The sequence below is a fragment of the Eleutherodactylus coqui genome, chromosome 12 (genome assembly GCF_035609145.1).
Source record: "Eleutherodactylus coqui strain aEleCoq1 chromosome 12, aEleCoq1.hap1, whole genome shotgun sequence".
NCBI lineage: Eukaryota > Metazoa > Chordata > Amphibia > Anura > Eleutherodactylidae > Eleutherodactylus > Eleutherodactylus coqui.
In genome coordinates this window covers 80,829,127-80,845,418 of record NC_089848.1, presented here as the reverse complement: position 1 = coordinate 80,845,418, position 16,292 = coordinate 80,829,127, and the positions used below count along the sequence as shown (strand labels likewise).

General features: G+C 45.3%; 2 protein-coding genes across 4 annotated transcripts in view; one reads left to right on the top strand and one right to left on the bottom strand.

Moving 5' to 3' along the window:
• Window positions 1-971: 971 nt before the first annotated feature.
• On the bottom strand, window positions 972-12,344 carry SYF2 (SYF2 pre-mRNA splicing factor). The gene is made up of 7 exons (XM_066585210.1): window positions 12,210-12,344; window positions 11,583-11,690; window positions 7,481-7,606; window positions 7,232-7,349; window positions 6,573-6,663; window positions 4,834-4,932; window positions 972-1,249 (listed from the first exon to the last, which is right to left on the bottom strand). The coding sequence occupies exons 1-7, from the start codon at window positions 12,234-12,236 to the stop codon at window positions 1,084-1,086; spliced, it is 735 nt and encodes a 244-aa protein (XP_066441307.1). The 5' UTR covers window positions 12,237-12,344; the 3' UTR covers window positions 972-1,083.
• Window positions 12,282-16,292, top strand: part of LRRC72 (leucine rich repeat containing 72) — a 22,880-nt gene continuing 18,869 nt past the window's right edge. For 2 of the 3 annotated variants that reach the window (XM_066585209.1, XM_066585207.1), the window contains exons 1-3: window positions 12,383-12,477; window positions 13,260-13,333; window positions 15,974-16,043. In XM_066585209.1, the coding sequence (XP_066441306.1) occupies window positions 12,391-12,477; window positions 13,260-13,333; window positions 15,974-16,043 (231 nt within the window). In that variant the 5' untranslated portion in view covers window positions 12,383-12,390. The other variant, XM_066585208.1, reaches the window with a different exon arrangement.

Here is a 16,292-nt window from a genome sequence, read left to right as displayed (position 1 = left end):
AAGCACAAAACCTTGCGGATAGCTGCTCCTACTTCACAGCTCCTCACACTGGGGCCCTCTATATAGCTCGGCAAGATAGCGCTGGTACGCTGGAAAGCTCCGTAATATCGTGAGAGGTCGGGGGGGGCACATCACTGAAAGGGGTATCTTTTTGCGAGTCAAATTCAATGGTTGTGTGTTCCAACAATGGTTGTGGGGGTACAACAGCCCCCACCACTGACCTTCACACTTACAGGGTATGTTCTGAAAAAAGGGGTTATTTTGGTTCTGCTGAATATCTTTAAAGGCAGGGTTGTACTGGCAGTGGATGAGTGGGAGTAAGAGATGGGCAGGTAAGGCAGTGGGCAGATAGTGCCATGCTCATGCTCAAGTAATTGACAAATTTTACATAGTGGTCGGATGGTTGCCTCGTGCAATATACCATAGTACCTCAAACTGTAGGGGGAAAAAAAAAAACTGAAATGGACCGCACATCCACATATTATACATTGATCTAACGCTTCTCAGCAGTATTTTTAACATGAGGTTTTACGTTCCATTTTGATCAAATTGTATAAGTCCGCTAGCCACTTCACGGTGTCCTCTTTTAGTGGGTCCCTACGCCACTGAGCACAGCAACGCATTGCAACTCCTGCTGCCGCCGCCACGACCACCGCTAGAGTCAACCCCCATGACTCTGGGTTACATCACCCCACCATAACCATACGGCACGGCACCATGTGAACAGGTCTCCAGAGCTCATCTATCCATAATGGTCTAAAAACCAAGTAGGCGATTGCCCTTTTAGTAGTCTCCTGCTTTTTCTTGGGCTAGCACTCCAACCCATTTGCACAGGTATTTTTAATTAGTAGGAAACTGCAAAAAAATGTTTTTCTACAGTTTGCTCGTCATGGTAAAAAAAATAGTGACGTGTGTCATGGTGCTGCCGGCTGTGGTCTACCCCCACCTGAACCACACTGACCTTGTAGTCCTCGTTTTCCAGGAACACATTTATTATAGACACTCATTTCTATATGTACAAAGCAGAACAGGATATAAAATACAACAAGCCAAAGACGACTTAAGAAGAGAAGAGTAGCGCAGCTAGACGGCAGTGCCTCTCTCCAGGTTCTGCTTGATCTCGGCTGTGTACTTCCCATAAAACCGCTCGGCCTTCTTGTTGAACTTCGCATTCCTTTCATTGATGTAGTCGATATCCGCATCGTCGTTGTACGCACGCCGGCGACTGTACTTCTCGCGTTTCTCAATCCTGTAACACGAAAAATAAAAGAGTATTAAGCAAAGTTCCACATCCCAGGTTCACAGATAACAGAACGATCAATGATGTTCTAGAAGCAAATTTTAGATAGAAAGATCCTCCGTAATTTGTATTACCCAACCGGGGAGGGGAGATTCCTACCATAATGTGCCAGCTTCACCTCCTTCAATACTGGCTGCTTCTCCTCTTTGGTCTTCACTTCTCACTATTTTAGTGCTTACTCTTTATCCCCTTAATGACCATCCTATTTAGGACTTTAAAATTGTCCCCTATCTACAGGGTAGGAGATAACCTACTGATCAGTGGGGGTCCCGTGTCCCCCTCTTCTCGTCACTACAGGAATGTTTCTCCCACCTGCAGTGACATTATGCAGAATGGCACGCTGGCTGAATATGTGTGGGCGAGGCTCCTTACATTTCAATAGGGCTGATGAAAATGCTCAAGCAGCAAGGGCTTGGGTGTTCCCACTGAAAATGGATAGAGCAGCAGCAGGCTTGTGCGATCGACACTCCATTCAATCTCCTCCTCACTGTGGGGGTGCAGTAAATCCACAATGAGAAGGACAAGGGACATCAAACTCCTGTTATTGGGATCGGTAGGGGTCTTAGTGGCGAGACCCCAACTGATCAGCAGGTTATCCCCTATCCTGTGGATGAGGAATAACCTGTGATTCTGGTACAACTGCTTTAAATGACCAAGCAATATATATATAAATATATATTTTTTTTTACTCATTGCCACATTCCAAAAGCCACAAATGTTTTATTTATTGTTAGCAAAGTTGTGTGAGAGCTTGTTGGATGCTAACTATTTTAGGGTATATAATGTATTGTTATAACTTTGGTGCATTTTTTTTAGAGGGTAGGGATGGAAATAAAGAAAAAAAAAACAAAAACAACAACTATTCAGACACTCATTTTGTGGTTTTAATGATTTTTTTTAAGTGTTCATAATGTCATATAAACATGGCAAATGTATTCTGGAGGTCAGTATATTTGTATATTCATACAAATTTTTATGTTTTACTACTTCTCTAAAAAACAAAAAAAATAAAACAAAAAAAAACTTGTGTCCTCGCATTCGAAGAAGAGATTTACTTTTTCATCAACAGAGCTATATCAGGGCTCATTTTGTTAGCCAGGTTGTAGTTTTCATCAGCACCATTTAAATAAATCAGGACTTTTTGATCACATGATTAACCCCTTAGTGACGGAGCTTTTTCGCTTTTTCCTCCTCCCTTTTAAAAAAAAATTGTAACTCTCTTATTTTTCCATCGACGTCGCTGTATGAGGGTTTGTTTTTTGCGGGACGAGTTGTATTTTTCAATGGTGCTATTTATTATACCATATAATGTACTGAAAAACAACGACATTCCACCATCTTTTGTTGCGTCCCGTTTCTACGGCGCACAAACTGCAACAAAAATGGCCCGATAACTTTATTCCATGGTTCAGTACAATTACTACGATACCAAAAACGTGTATAGTTTTTGTTTTTTTTTTGCTGTAGTACTTTTATGTATTAATTTTTTAGAAGATATTTAATTTTCTCTGTCCATTTTCTGCGCACAATAACTTTTTTATTTTTCCGTTGACATAGTTGTCCAAGGGCTCATTTTGTGCGGTACGTCCTGTAGTTTCCGTTCTAGAATACATAGCACTTTGTCGCTTTTTATTACATTTTTTCTCGGAGATAGGGTGACCAAAAGTGCATTTTTGGAGTTCTTCATTTTTTTGTATACCACGTTCACCGTGCGGGTAAAATAATGCATTAATTTGATAGATCGGACTTTTACGGACGCAGCGATACCAAACACGTATTTTAGGTTTAATATTTTGATTTTTTTTATTGCAAATATGGCAAAAGGGGGGTTTTTTGAACTTTAATTTTTTTTATTTTTTTTTTTTAAATGAGTAAAACGCTAAAAAAAATTTTTTATAATTTCTTTTAGTCCTCCTAGAGGACCACAACCAGCGATGCTTTGATTGCTCCTGCAGTATGACATAATGCTATAGCATTACGTCATACTGCTTTTTAACAGTCTATCAAGCCACCCCACTGGGATGGCTTGATAAGCGGTCTCCCAAGGCAGCCCTGGGGCCTTTTAGAAGGCCCCCGGCTACCATGACACCTGCAGGGTTACCCCGATCTCACCGCGGGGGAGCCATACAGGACCCCCCCTGAACATAGTTCGGGGCATTTAAAGGGTTAATAGCCGCGATCGGCTATATGGCCCATCGCGGCTATTGCCCGCGGGTGTCAGCTGTAATAAACAGCTGACGCCCACACTGTATGGAGGGAGATAGCTGTGCTATCTCCCTCCATACACGTCCTGCAACGGTAGGACGCAAAAACACTATTGGGCCGTCACTAAGGGGTTAAAGGTGTTTTAGGCTAAAGCTAGTGCTGATCTATCCTTAGGATAAGTCTTCAATAGCACATTGGCAGAGGTCTGCCGATCAGCTAATGTGGAAGACTTGCATGCTTAGAACACCATCCATAATGCAGTGGCCATGTTTGGTACTGCAGTTCTCTCCCATTCACTTAAACAGGAGAGATTTACACTCCCAAACCGGGTCACTGCGCTACAGATGGTGCCCCGAGCATTTTGGCTGCCAGCAACGGCTTCTCACCAACTGATGGGCAGACCCCTGCCAGTGTGCAATTATCAATATTTTAGCCTGGAAACCCCTTTTAATTTTTTGTAAAGCTAGGATGAACGAAATCAGAAATTCTGGCATTGTTTCTCACCGAAGTTGGATATATATAATGTCATAGCTTTATGGTTCGGTCTGTTATAGAGGAGATGATACCAGTTAAATGCTATGGTCAATATTGTCCGCAGAATCTAAGGTGTTAAAAATGAGGTAGCAGCGCATTCTCTGATCCTCACCATTAGAACAGGAGTTCAGCTGTCACTAGATAACCAGCGACCTGCTCCACCCAGTACAGGACACCCGTACATGGCTTATTTTACAGCGCCCTAAAAACACAGTGCTGTGAAATAATGCCCTTTATCAGCTGTCATAAGAGGGGTGTATTGGAATTCATTAGGGATGTAAAAGGACCGTCTCATGAGAAAACCCCACATTATTTTGAAAAAAGATCAGTTGCTGTCGCCAAGAAAAACACTAGCCAGCCATACGATACTAGGAAGGGCAAGGTTTGTCAAGCAGAGATCCACTCTCACTATTAGATGAAGTTCCCAAGTGAGTGACCCGTCTCAGATTTCCAAATGCCCCAATAGGACATATGGAAAGGGGTTCTTTTCAAGGACGCAGTCCCATTAAGTGTATCTATCAAGTCCGCTTAGGATCTTAAGTAAGATGGGTTTATTAGGAAATTTAATGTCAAACGTATATATCTGTATACAGTGAGCTCCCCCTAGTGGCAAATGAAGGCAGGAAGAAAAACCATTTGAAAGTGTATTGTATAAGTCATGGAGATAAACAATTAAGCAAGTTATTTAAAGCTATGGTAATGTATGAGATGTCCCAAATAGAGAAAATACAATCAGGCCCCCACAAAATAACAGAGTGAGCAGCAGCAAGACAGTGACATCTAGGAGTACTTACTGTTTCTCTAGGTCGGAAACCATTCTGTCGACACCTTCCTTGGATGGAACATGTGTTCCATGAAACAGGCTGTCAGATGTGGGGTAGAAGTGTTCACCTCTGGAATAAACAAGCAGAGAGATTATGATGCGTTTTATATACCAAAGTAACATCTATATATGCCTGGAAACAAGACAAAAAATGAAAAAAAAAGAGTTCTCTGGCCATTATTACATATAAAGTGGAGTCACTGTGTAGGATTACTTATCCTGTACTTATAAGTAATGATGAGTTACATCCTGTATTATACTCCAGAGCTGCACTCACTATTCTAATGGTGGGTTGAAGACAGTGGTACCAGCAGAATAGCGAGTGCAGCTCTGGAGTATAATACAAACCAACCTGATCAGCTTCTACGAGGAGGTACGTTTTAGACTTGACCGGTGAGAGTCATTGGATCTTGCGTATCTGGACTTTTCCAAATAATTGTATGCATCACAGTATCAAAGGATGGTGTATAAAGTGAGAATGCTTGGTCTGGGTGGGAATGTGTGTAGGTAACTGGTCAGTGATAAAAAGCAAGGGTGGTTATAAATGGTACATACTCACCGTTATTAGTGGGGAACCACAGGGGTCAGTTTTGGGCCCTAATCTTAATATATTTATTAACCCCTTAATGATGCGGCCCTTTTTTCCCCCCATTTTCGCTTTTTCCTCCCCCCCCCCCTTAAAAAATAAATAAATAAAAATTGTAACTCCTTTAGTTATCTATTAACGTCACTGCATGAGGGTTATTTTTGTGGGACGAGTTGTATTTTTCAATGGTGTTTTTAATGTACTGTATAATGTATTAGAATTTTTAAAAAGTTTTTCAAGTGGAGTAAAGTGACAAAAAAAAAAAAAAACACGACATTCCGCCATCTTTGGGTACATCTTGTGTCTACAGTGCATACACTACAACAAAAATGACCTGATAACTTTATTCTATAGGTCAGTACGATTACTACAATACCAAACCTGTATAGTTTTTTTGCTGTAGTACTTGTATTTATTTTCAAAGACATTTAATTTTTTTAAAATAATTTCTGCTAACATCTTCTGCGCGCAATAAAACTTTTAAATTTTTTTTATTTTTCCGTCAACTTGGCTGTGCAAAGGCTCCTTTTTGGCGAGACGTCCTGTAGTTTACGTTGGTAGCATTTCAGAATGCATATAACTTTTTGATCGCTTTTAATTGCATTTTTTTCTGGGAGACAGGGGGACTGAAAAAGTGCATTTCTGGCGTACCCAGAGAGGTTATCAAAGGGGCTCCCTCTGCGTCTAAAGGAAAGAAGGTTCTACACCAACCTAGAAGGGGGTTCTTTACTGTAACAGCAGCGAGACTGTGGAACTCTCTTCCTGAGGTCGTGACAATGGCAAATTTCATAAGAGTTCAAGGGCGGCCTGGACATCTTACTTGAGCGATACAATATTATAATCACTAATAACTTCAGAAGGGTCGGTGATCCGGGGATTATTCCGATTGCCAGACTGGAGTCAGGGAAGAATTTTTTCCCCCTAAATGAGAAAAATTGGCTTCCGTTTCACTTATGGTTTTTTTTGCCTTCCTCTGGATCAACATTAGGAGTAATAGGCTGAACTGGATGGACATGTGTCTTCTCAGCCTTATATACTATGTAACTCCAGAACAGTACAGGATAAGTAAACAGGATCCATGAACTGTAAATTGGCGTTACAAGGTGGAGGCCATCTGCACTTACTGTTTATCTCGTTCTCTCTCATACTCCTGCATGTCTGGTCTGATCTGCTTGGTCAGCCTCTGGTACTGGCGCAGTTGTGCAGCCGCATAGTCTGTCGAAGAAAATTCACGGTTCATGAACATATGAAAATCACAGTACAATGGACAGCACATCCCTTACTACACATTATAGGGGGCACAATGTACATGTAAGTTTTCACTATTATATAGAGCATACTTATTCCGCAGCACTGTACATCACTTCATACCCCAATTGGGGCTAACAATCCGAGTTCACATATGTCATTTTTGAAGTGTGGGAAGAAACCAGAGTATCTGGAGGAGACCCATGAACATACAAACTCCATGCAGATGTGGTCTTTGGTGGGTGTTACCCACTGAGCCATGTTCCCAAGTTTCATGCTCCAAAGAACTGAAGTGCTTACTGATCTGCGGAGCCAAGGCTGCAGACCCCAGTGTCTGCTCTGTATTGACAGGATACAGGTAGGGCTCTGTTGGACTAGATTTCTAGCAATAACCTGCAGACTGCACAGGCCCTATGGCTCAGGGAACAGGACTGAATGGTGCAGTGGGCTTAATACATACAAATACACAGTGAAATCATGCTCTCCCCATATCTGCCTTTTTTGGTCCTATAGTGAGTGTCCATCAGCAACCTACCTGAGAATCCTATATCTGGGTTCTTTCTCTTCTTCTTCCGCTCCCACCTCTCCGCCTCGTCTGCGCTGATCTCCAGTAGTTTTGCTCTTTCGTAATCGACCCCATTGGCTACACATTCCTAGGTTGGAGCAGAAAGATAAAAGATGAGAACCAGATTCTAATATAGACTTTCTTTGCTCCCTGACATGGTGTATATAGGGCCTCCAAGGGGCCAGAGTGTCATTAAGGGCTTTATTCGTATATATCTACCTTCTTCCGTTCCTCTTCCTTTAGCTCCCACTCCAGTCGAGCTTTCCGAGCCTCCCAGTTGCTGGGTAACTTCTGCCTCTTGTCCTCCTCCACAACTTCCTGATGATTTAGTTTCCGCGCTTCATTCTGTAAAATGATCAGACTCTTATCCCACGGGACAGACTGACAGGTAGCAGTTTGACATATGCACAGTTACCCTACTTTAACAACTCCTCAGATGAAAGAGGACCCCGATCCCAGCAGCTTAACCCCTTACATGTCGCCGTCAACAGTAACCCCAGCATCTAAAATGTTTGACAGACATCCCACTGAAAGTAAAATTATCCAAGGGAAAAAAAAAAAAAGCACATGCTGCGGTGGTTCTACCTTGCCGGACGTCAGAAGTAGACACAGGAAGATCTTGTGCACCGTCACTAATGGTCCATTTACATGGGACGAGGTGTTGGGCCAACGATGTCAGCAGCGCGTCCCAGTGATACTCGCTCCTGCAGCAATACACAGGAGTGAGTATTGCTGGCATCGCTGCCGTCATGGAGGCGTAGCAGCTGGGAAACATTCTCCCTCCGCCCGCTTCCATTCACAGTAGGAAGTGAACAACTGCTGTTTACACTGAATGGCACGTTGTTCAGTTTTCCTGCAAGTATTTAATCGGGATGACTACCGCTCATATTCCTACGGGAGCTTAAACCATTCTGAACGATAATCGTTAATTTCAGGAATATAAGGTATGTGCCCCGAGGCACACTACTGCACAGTCTAAGGCATAAAAGCTATTTGCCTGCGTGTTCACTTCATCGATAACTTGACAGGTGAGCTTTAACCCCTTTCCGCTCCATGGCGTACTGGTATGTCATGGAGCGGCGGGGTATGTATAAAGAGAGGTTGCCACGCAACCTCTCAATACAATGCGGGCGTCAGCTGTTTATAACAGCTGACACCCGCGGGCAATGGCTGCTATCGGCCGTTCGCGGCTATTAACCATTTAAATGCCTGCACGGCCCCCCGCGGTGAGATCGGGGGAGCCGTGCAGGTGTCATGGCAGCCGAGGGCCTAATGAAAGGTCCCAGGGCTGCCTATCAAGCCATCCCCGTGGGGTGGCTTGATAGACTGCCTGTTAAATTGCAGTATGACGTAATGCTATTAAAGCATTAAAAATTAAACGTCTTTGAAAAAAAAAAAAAAAAAAAAAAAAAAAAGGAGTAGTATAGTGAGAAAAAAAGCAACACAAGTTTGGTATCGTAGTAATCGTACCGACGCATAGAATAAAGTTATCATGTAGCTTTTGTTGCCGTTTGTGCGCCGTACAAACAAGACGCACTAAAAGATAGCGAAATGTTTTTTTTTTCATTTTACTCCACTTAGAATTTTTTTTAAGTTTTTCAGTACATTATATGGTACTTTAAATAGCACCATTGAAAAATACAGCTTGTCCCACAAAAAACAAGCCCTCATACAGCGACATCGATGGATAAATAAAGGAGTTATGATTTTTTTGTGTCATTAAAGGGGTTGTCCCGCGCCGAAACGGGTTTTTTTTTTTTTTCAACCCCCCCCCCCCCCCCGTTCGGCGCGAGACAACCCCGATGCAGGGACTTAAAAAAAAAAACCTGCACAGCGCTTACCTGAATCCCCGCGCTCCGGTGACTTCTATACTTACCGGTTGAAGATGGCCGCCGGGATCCTCTCCCTCCGTGGACCGCAGCTCTTCTGTGCGGTCCATTGCCGATTCCAGCCTCCTGATTGGCTGGAATCAGCACGTGACGGGGCGGAGCTACACGGAGCCCCATTGAGAAGATAAGAAGACTCGGACTGCGCAAGCGCGTCTAATTTGGCCACTCGACCATTTTAGACGGCGAAAATTAGACGGCAACCATGGAGACGAGGACGCCAGCAGCGGGGCAGGTAAGTGAAAAACTTTTTATAACTTCTGTATGGCTCATAATTAATGCACAATGTACATTACAAAGTGCATTAATATGGCCATACAGAAGTGTATAGACCCACTTGCTGCCGCGGGACAACCCCTTTAAGGGGTTAAGTTTAACAAAAGTATCATAAAAAAACAAAAGTCTTCACCCCGAAAATATAATAAAATAAAGCTTAACCCATTCTTCTCATCCAAAAAAGAAAAAAAGATTTTCTACCTCTACAATCTTCTCAACTTGTAAAATAAAAGTAAACTTATTTTTTATACTGCGGGGTGCAAAAAAAATTACAATTCTGCTGATCAGTGTTTATAAAGGCTGGACTGTCCCTATTTTGCCTGCAGAGAGGAGATAAGGATCCCCACAGCCGTCACCGTCATAGCCCCAGTGCAAAATAAGAATATTGAGGTAGGTTCCTCCTCCTTAGGCCGCTCTGAACTATGTGTATACCGATATAGAAGTGGCAGCATCCAAGGTGCAGCTCAAAGAAAATCTTCATTCTTCCCAAGCAATAAAAAATTACGTTTCAACTCGTGGAGTCTTTTTCAAATAGGGATCTCTTTCTAAGGGATCTATTAGGATCGGGTTCCTCCTGTGGCTGTTGCATATTTCCTGCCCGGCTGAACACGGCACAAAGGTTGTGCTGTCTGCACCCCTCTACTCTCTTACTTGCTCTCAACTATGTGTTCGCAGAACACTGCGGTCGAAACCGGAACGTTTTACTTCGCGCTGCGATCGGCAAACGCATTCTACAGTGGTTTTTACGCACCACATCATTGTGATTAGGTGCGTTAACGAGCGCTAAAATACACAAAAATAGAGCAGACAGCGCTAGATAAATCGTCACGTTCGAATACTGGTCTGTAAAGCCCAATTGAAATCAATGGGAGCGTTTTACATAGAATCATAGACTGGTAGAGTTGGAAGGGACCTCCAGGGTCATCAGGTCCAACCCCCCCGCTCAGTGCAGGATTCACTAATCATCCCAGACAGCGCTTACAAATGCCACACTAAGCGCTGTAAAAAGCGGTCTGTGTGAGAGCAGCTGCTGACATCACCTTCAAGATGCAAACGTCAAGACTAAAGCTCCTATTAGAAATCGCCATCCAATTTAATGAGCGCCGATTGAAACGTTTTTATGCTCACTGAAACAGATCAGCAGATAAATGAGGCGAAGGTCACGTGTGCGCTGGAGGCTTTATCATAACGAAGCAGGAAACCTGAAACCAGGGGCGTAACTATAGAGAGTGCAGGGGATGCGGCTGCCCCCGGGCCCAGGAGCCTTAGGGGGCCCATAAGGCCTCTCCTCTCCATATAGGGAGCCCAGTACTATGAATAAAGCATTATAGTTGGGGCCCCTGTTACAGGTTTTGCATTGGGGCCCGGGAGCTTCAAGTTACGCCTCTGCCTGAAACCCATTATAGCCTCTGGATGCAACGTTTTCATCCAGTTTTTGGAAAAAACCCATGTGCTTCTTGTCTGCACCTCCGCCATGCGGACGGCGGCCCGGACACGTCCCATGGGGCTGGCGGCGGCGGCCCGGACACGTCCCATGGGGCTGGCGGCGGCGGCCCGGACACGTCCCATGGGGCTGGCGGCGGCGGCCCGGACACGTCCCATGGGGCTGGCGGCGGCCCGGACACGTCCCATGGGGCTGGCGGCGGCCCGGACACGTCCCATGGGGCTGGCGGCGGCCCGGACACGTCCCATGGGGCTGGCGGCGGCCCGGACACGTCCCATGGGGCTGGCGGCGGCCCGGACACGTCCCATGGGGCTGGCGGCGGCCCGGACACGTCCCATGGGGCTGGCGGCGGCCCGGACACGTCCCATGGGGCTGGCGGCGGCCCGGACACGTCCCATGGGGCTGGCGGCGGCCCGGACACGTCCCATGGGGCTGGCGGCGGCCCGGACACGTCCCATGGGGCTGGCGGCGGCCCGGACACGTCCCATGGGGCTGGCGGCGGCCCGGACACGTCCCATGGGGCTGGCGGCGGCCCGGACACGTCCCATGGGGCTGGCGGCGGCGGCCCGGACACGTCCCATGGGGCTGGCGGCGGCCCGGACACGTCCCATGGGGCTGGCGGCGGCGGCGGCCCGGACACGTCCCATGGGGCTGGCGGCGGCGGCGGCCCGGACACGTCACATATGAACGATCTGTACATCACACGACTTCTCACCCTTTTCAGGTGAAGTTCTCTGAATTTCCTCAGCCGTTCCTCCCGTTTCTGCGCGGCCGGATCATCCGCTGATGTAGACGGCTCTTCCTCTTCCTCCTCCGAGGAGACCTGCGAATATTCAGGAAACTACTGATTATTTCACTCGGACAGAAAACCACAACTCCATTATCTGTGCAGGTGAACACAATCTATTGCTCCCTGTTATCAGCCATTCCATACGACAGAGAAACTGAGTGTTCATCAACACAGAAGAAAGATCCCACAGAGAACCACATGGATCTAATAGGGAATAACAGGAACTACCCCCCCCCATAAGAAACTAGAAGTCCCCTGATGGGCCCGGTGAGAAACTGAAAGTCCCAGCACAGCCCAACAGCCACTTGTTTTTGACAGACCACGTCGGAGAACTACAAGCTCCAGCAGAGTCCCAGAGATGACAGCAAAGAACTGGCAGTCCCAGCATGATTTACCAGGCAATGCAATCATCTACTATAGAGGCCAAACACAACAATATATGAGGCCCCAGAAACAGGACCTGCTGAGAGTTGTAGTCCCCCCAGTACTAACCCCACCATGTCCTCAGCTGTATACGGGAGAGAATACATACTTTACAACATAATTACTCACCGGCTCCCTCTCAGCTTCGGTCGCCATCTTTACTCTAAAAACAACAACTTCCGCCCTCACTACGTGCGTCAGTGGGCGGGTGACGTACTTCCGGTGCGGCCTACAGTCGCGTCACTGCTCTTCCGGTGTTCCCTAGCAACGGGAGAAGCTAACATGGCAACCATGGTGAGTGTCTGAAATAATGCAAAGTGTGTGCAATAAGAAGCCGGGATGGAAGAGCGGAGCTAGCTTAGCGAGGAGGGTCAAATATGAAGTTACTATGGAGAAGGTTAATAATATAATTATGGGAAGTAGTAATAATCATCCAAAAGTCCAGTAATCTGGAAGTAGAGCTTATCAGTATAATAATACGGAGCTAATGTAAATCTACAGCACTTTTTTCATGGCCATATTTTATATAGCTTTAAAAAAAGAAAAAAAACAACTATCTTTTGCGTATTTGTGTCTATATTTGTATTATTTTCTACTGGGTAAATATGGATCAGAATTCTCCAAATAGAAATTAAGATATACGGAGGTAAATACTGCTGACCCGCAGTTGTGATGTCATCGGAAACCCGTCCGTAATCCGGACATGTTTCCATCTGCTCGTCTGATATCAGTCCTTCAGTCAGGACTTGGTGGATCAGTAGGACTTTACCTTCCAGACGGTGATGGCCGTGGTCTCTGTAATATCAGAAACGTGCAGCGACACACGGGAGGTCATAAGCTGCCATTTTACTCTATTCATAGGGAATTCATACATTTTCAGCTTCCTGCTCCTTTATCCCCCTTCTAGGGAGTAACACAAGGAGACGAGGCTGTAGGTTGTTCAGGCTAAGAAAAACATGCCTGCTTGCATCCCGTAACAGCGCCACAGCTGTCCTTAGGTTGTCTCTGGTATTACCGGTCAACTTTAGTGAAGTGAATGGGACTGAATCAGTTCTGCGCCCCCCTCATTCCCAGGATCATTGGGGGGCTCCAACTATTATAACATGACATTATATCCTAGTGATATACCAGCCCTGTAATATATATGGCGATAATGACCGGACGCTTATATTTCTGCAGGTCATAGAGGAACAGATCCACAGATGTGGCTACAAGATGGACAGTGATGTGTGTGAGCTGTACCTGGGGAGAAGGTAAGTAGGGGAATTGGAATAAGACGACATCTACAACGTACACCCCTTCTTCCCCCGTAGAGATAAGCCTTTACATTTACAGTAGCAGAAAAGTAGATGAGATCTTCAAAATCTCGTCCACATGCTGCGGAAACAGACTGCACCTAATTAACATGCGGTGAGGAATTTAAATCCGCCGCACATTAATGTTCGCACCGGATAGGCTGTGGAATCCACCTCTTCTCAATGAGGGGTGAATTACGCTCCAAAATATGCATTAATAACCGTGTCAAAATCCACAACGAATGGTGCTGGTTTAGATGCAGACCTTCCGCTGCAGATCTGCTGCAGAATATCCTCTGTGGACCTTATGCAGCAAACCCGTCTTGTGTGAACGCTCTGCATTCGCACGTAACCGGTACTGCTTGCTGCAGAGACTCCGCCCAGCCACGGCAACCAATGGAATCGTGATCTCGCCGATAAGGTCAGTAAGATCATGTGGTAATTGGCAGCCATGGCTGGACGGTTTTCAGCCTCAAGCGGTACCTACTATGTGGGAACATACCTTATTCACATGGGCGTTTTTGTGCTCCGCATTACATGCATATTTTTTGTGTGCGTAATACGGAGAGCTGAAACCCCATTGATTTGCATTAGGGTATTCAGTCACACGTTTATCACGCTCGTACAATAAATCACATCATATCGCATTTTGGGCTGTATTACAGATCGACATAGCCCGTTAAAGTCAATGAGATCGCATAAATGAAATCAATGGGGCCTTTTTGCAGTTTTTTTTGCGTGTGGTAGAAACACAGTGAATACGTGCGCGCAAAAAACTCATAGTGAATAACATGCATATTTCACGGCCCAAAAATGGCATATGCCCATGTGAATTGGCCCCAATTTTGGGGCTGAATATTTTGCAGGAAGGTACATCATGCAACACTGTTGCGGAATATTCCCTTCTTTGTAAAAGGTCCCGGAGGCTAGTTTCACACAACCGCGCACGATATCACGCCATGAAACTCAGCCCGATATTGCGCTTGTGTACGTGCGATGTCCCCACACGCCTCCCATCACTTTGGTCAGATTGCGATCCTCTGACGTGGCTGTTTTCAATGGCAAACCTTGCATCTCACTCGAGTGCACATCGCACGCTGTGCAATGTTTTTTCTGGCTCCATTGAAAAGCTGGTGATGCGATGTGAGGCGTTCTGAGGGATCGCCTAAAGATAGGACATGCCGCGATTTTTTTTCCCATGCTGCAATGCAATGCGGAGGAAAAAAATAAAAATAAATCGCTCATGTAAATGACCCCATTCAAAAGATTGGGATTCATATTCATGTGAGATTTGTGCGTCTCGCATCACCCAAATCTTTCACGATTTTCTCAGCCATGTGAAAGTGGCTTAAGACTAACTTTATTCAGTAAAGTGTGATATGGGGCCGTGAATATCGCCCCCATATCGCGCTCCCCACCATGTGAACTCCCCAGGGATGTGAGGCATTTTTATGGCAAAACAGCCATCTTTTCTCTGTTTTTTCTTTCAATCTAGTTTGAATGGTCCAAAAAAACAACTAAACAGTGCATACACTACTACACACCGTAGCGCTGAGCGTATTAGCGCATGCCCTATGTGAAGAAGCCCTTAGGGTTCCCACACACTGGCGTTTTTTTAACGCTGCATTTTTTTTTAACGCGAATGTCAATGGGACTTTCTAATGTTAAAAACGCATCGCACAAAAATCGCAAAGCACAAACTTGCGATGCGTTTTTAACATTAGAAAGTCCCATTGACATTTGCGTTAAAAAAAATGCAGCGTTAAAAAAACGCAAGTGTGTGGGAGTCCTTAGGGGCAGCGAATAGCACCCATTGATTTCCATGGGTTCAGCCATATGTGTGTTTTTCGTGTGCACAATTTGATCACGCAAACCCCCCCTCCGCAGCGTTCCCCTTTTTTGTTCGCATTGCGCACAAAAATAGCACATATTAAACTAATTAAACTTAATTGTCCATTGAAATGAATGGGAACATGCTGACAACTGCGGATTTCTACTTCCCTGAGGTGATATGAGGCGGTTTTGCCTATCTTGTTACATCACTCACTTCAGAGTCCCCAACTGCTCTGGAAGTGACATCAGCACAACAATAGCGCAAACGGGGGCTCATGAAATGGGTTTCCATAGTGGAGCAGCATGCACAATGCCAAAGGGCAGCTAGAGCGGTGTAAAGCACATCGTCGCTGAACTCTAGAAAGGTGCTCTGTGGATGGATTGGTGAATCTGGGTTCCATGATGTCCGGAGAGCGCTATCTCCCAGGATTTATAGTTGACGAGTTTGGTAAGAATCATCCTGGTTTCTGCACCACATGTGGACTCTTACAACGTTTCGGACTTGACAAGGACTCATGTGAGCTGGAGTGGAATGTCCAATAGTGAATTCATGGTCAGGGGTTCACATACTTTTGGCCAGATTAGAGAAGCACTATATAGACAGAGAGCTGCGGCTCCTCAGCTCTAGGCTTGGTCGGGGATCGGTATCTGACTGATCGGACATTTATCACATATCTTAGCGCTGTGTTCTGTATTAACCAGTGTATGTGGCGTTACATTATTGACATATCTATTAACAGTTCACATATATTTTTATCTCCGCAGAGGGCTGAAGGACGTCTCAGACTTGTCAAGGTTTCGCTTATTAAAATATTTGTGGCTGAACCATAACAAGGTAATAGAATATTTCCGTGCGATACAGGGTTATATCATGCGCAGAGTCCTACTAGCCTCCTTTCTCTAAAGGGTATATTCATAGAATGGAAACTGTGGCAGACATCCACACAATTAGGCCGGATTCGCACTGATGTTTGTGCATTTACATGTGAATCTCTGTCTCATTTTTGTGCATTGGGCGATGTGTTTTTGCGCACTACCCTGCATTTTTACTGTACTTTATGCTCATGGAAATTCTGCCCCAAAA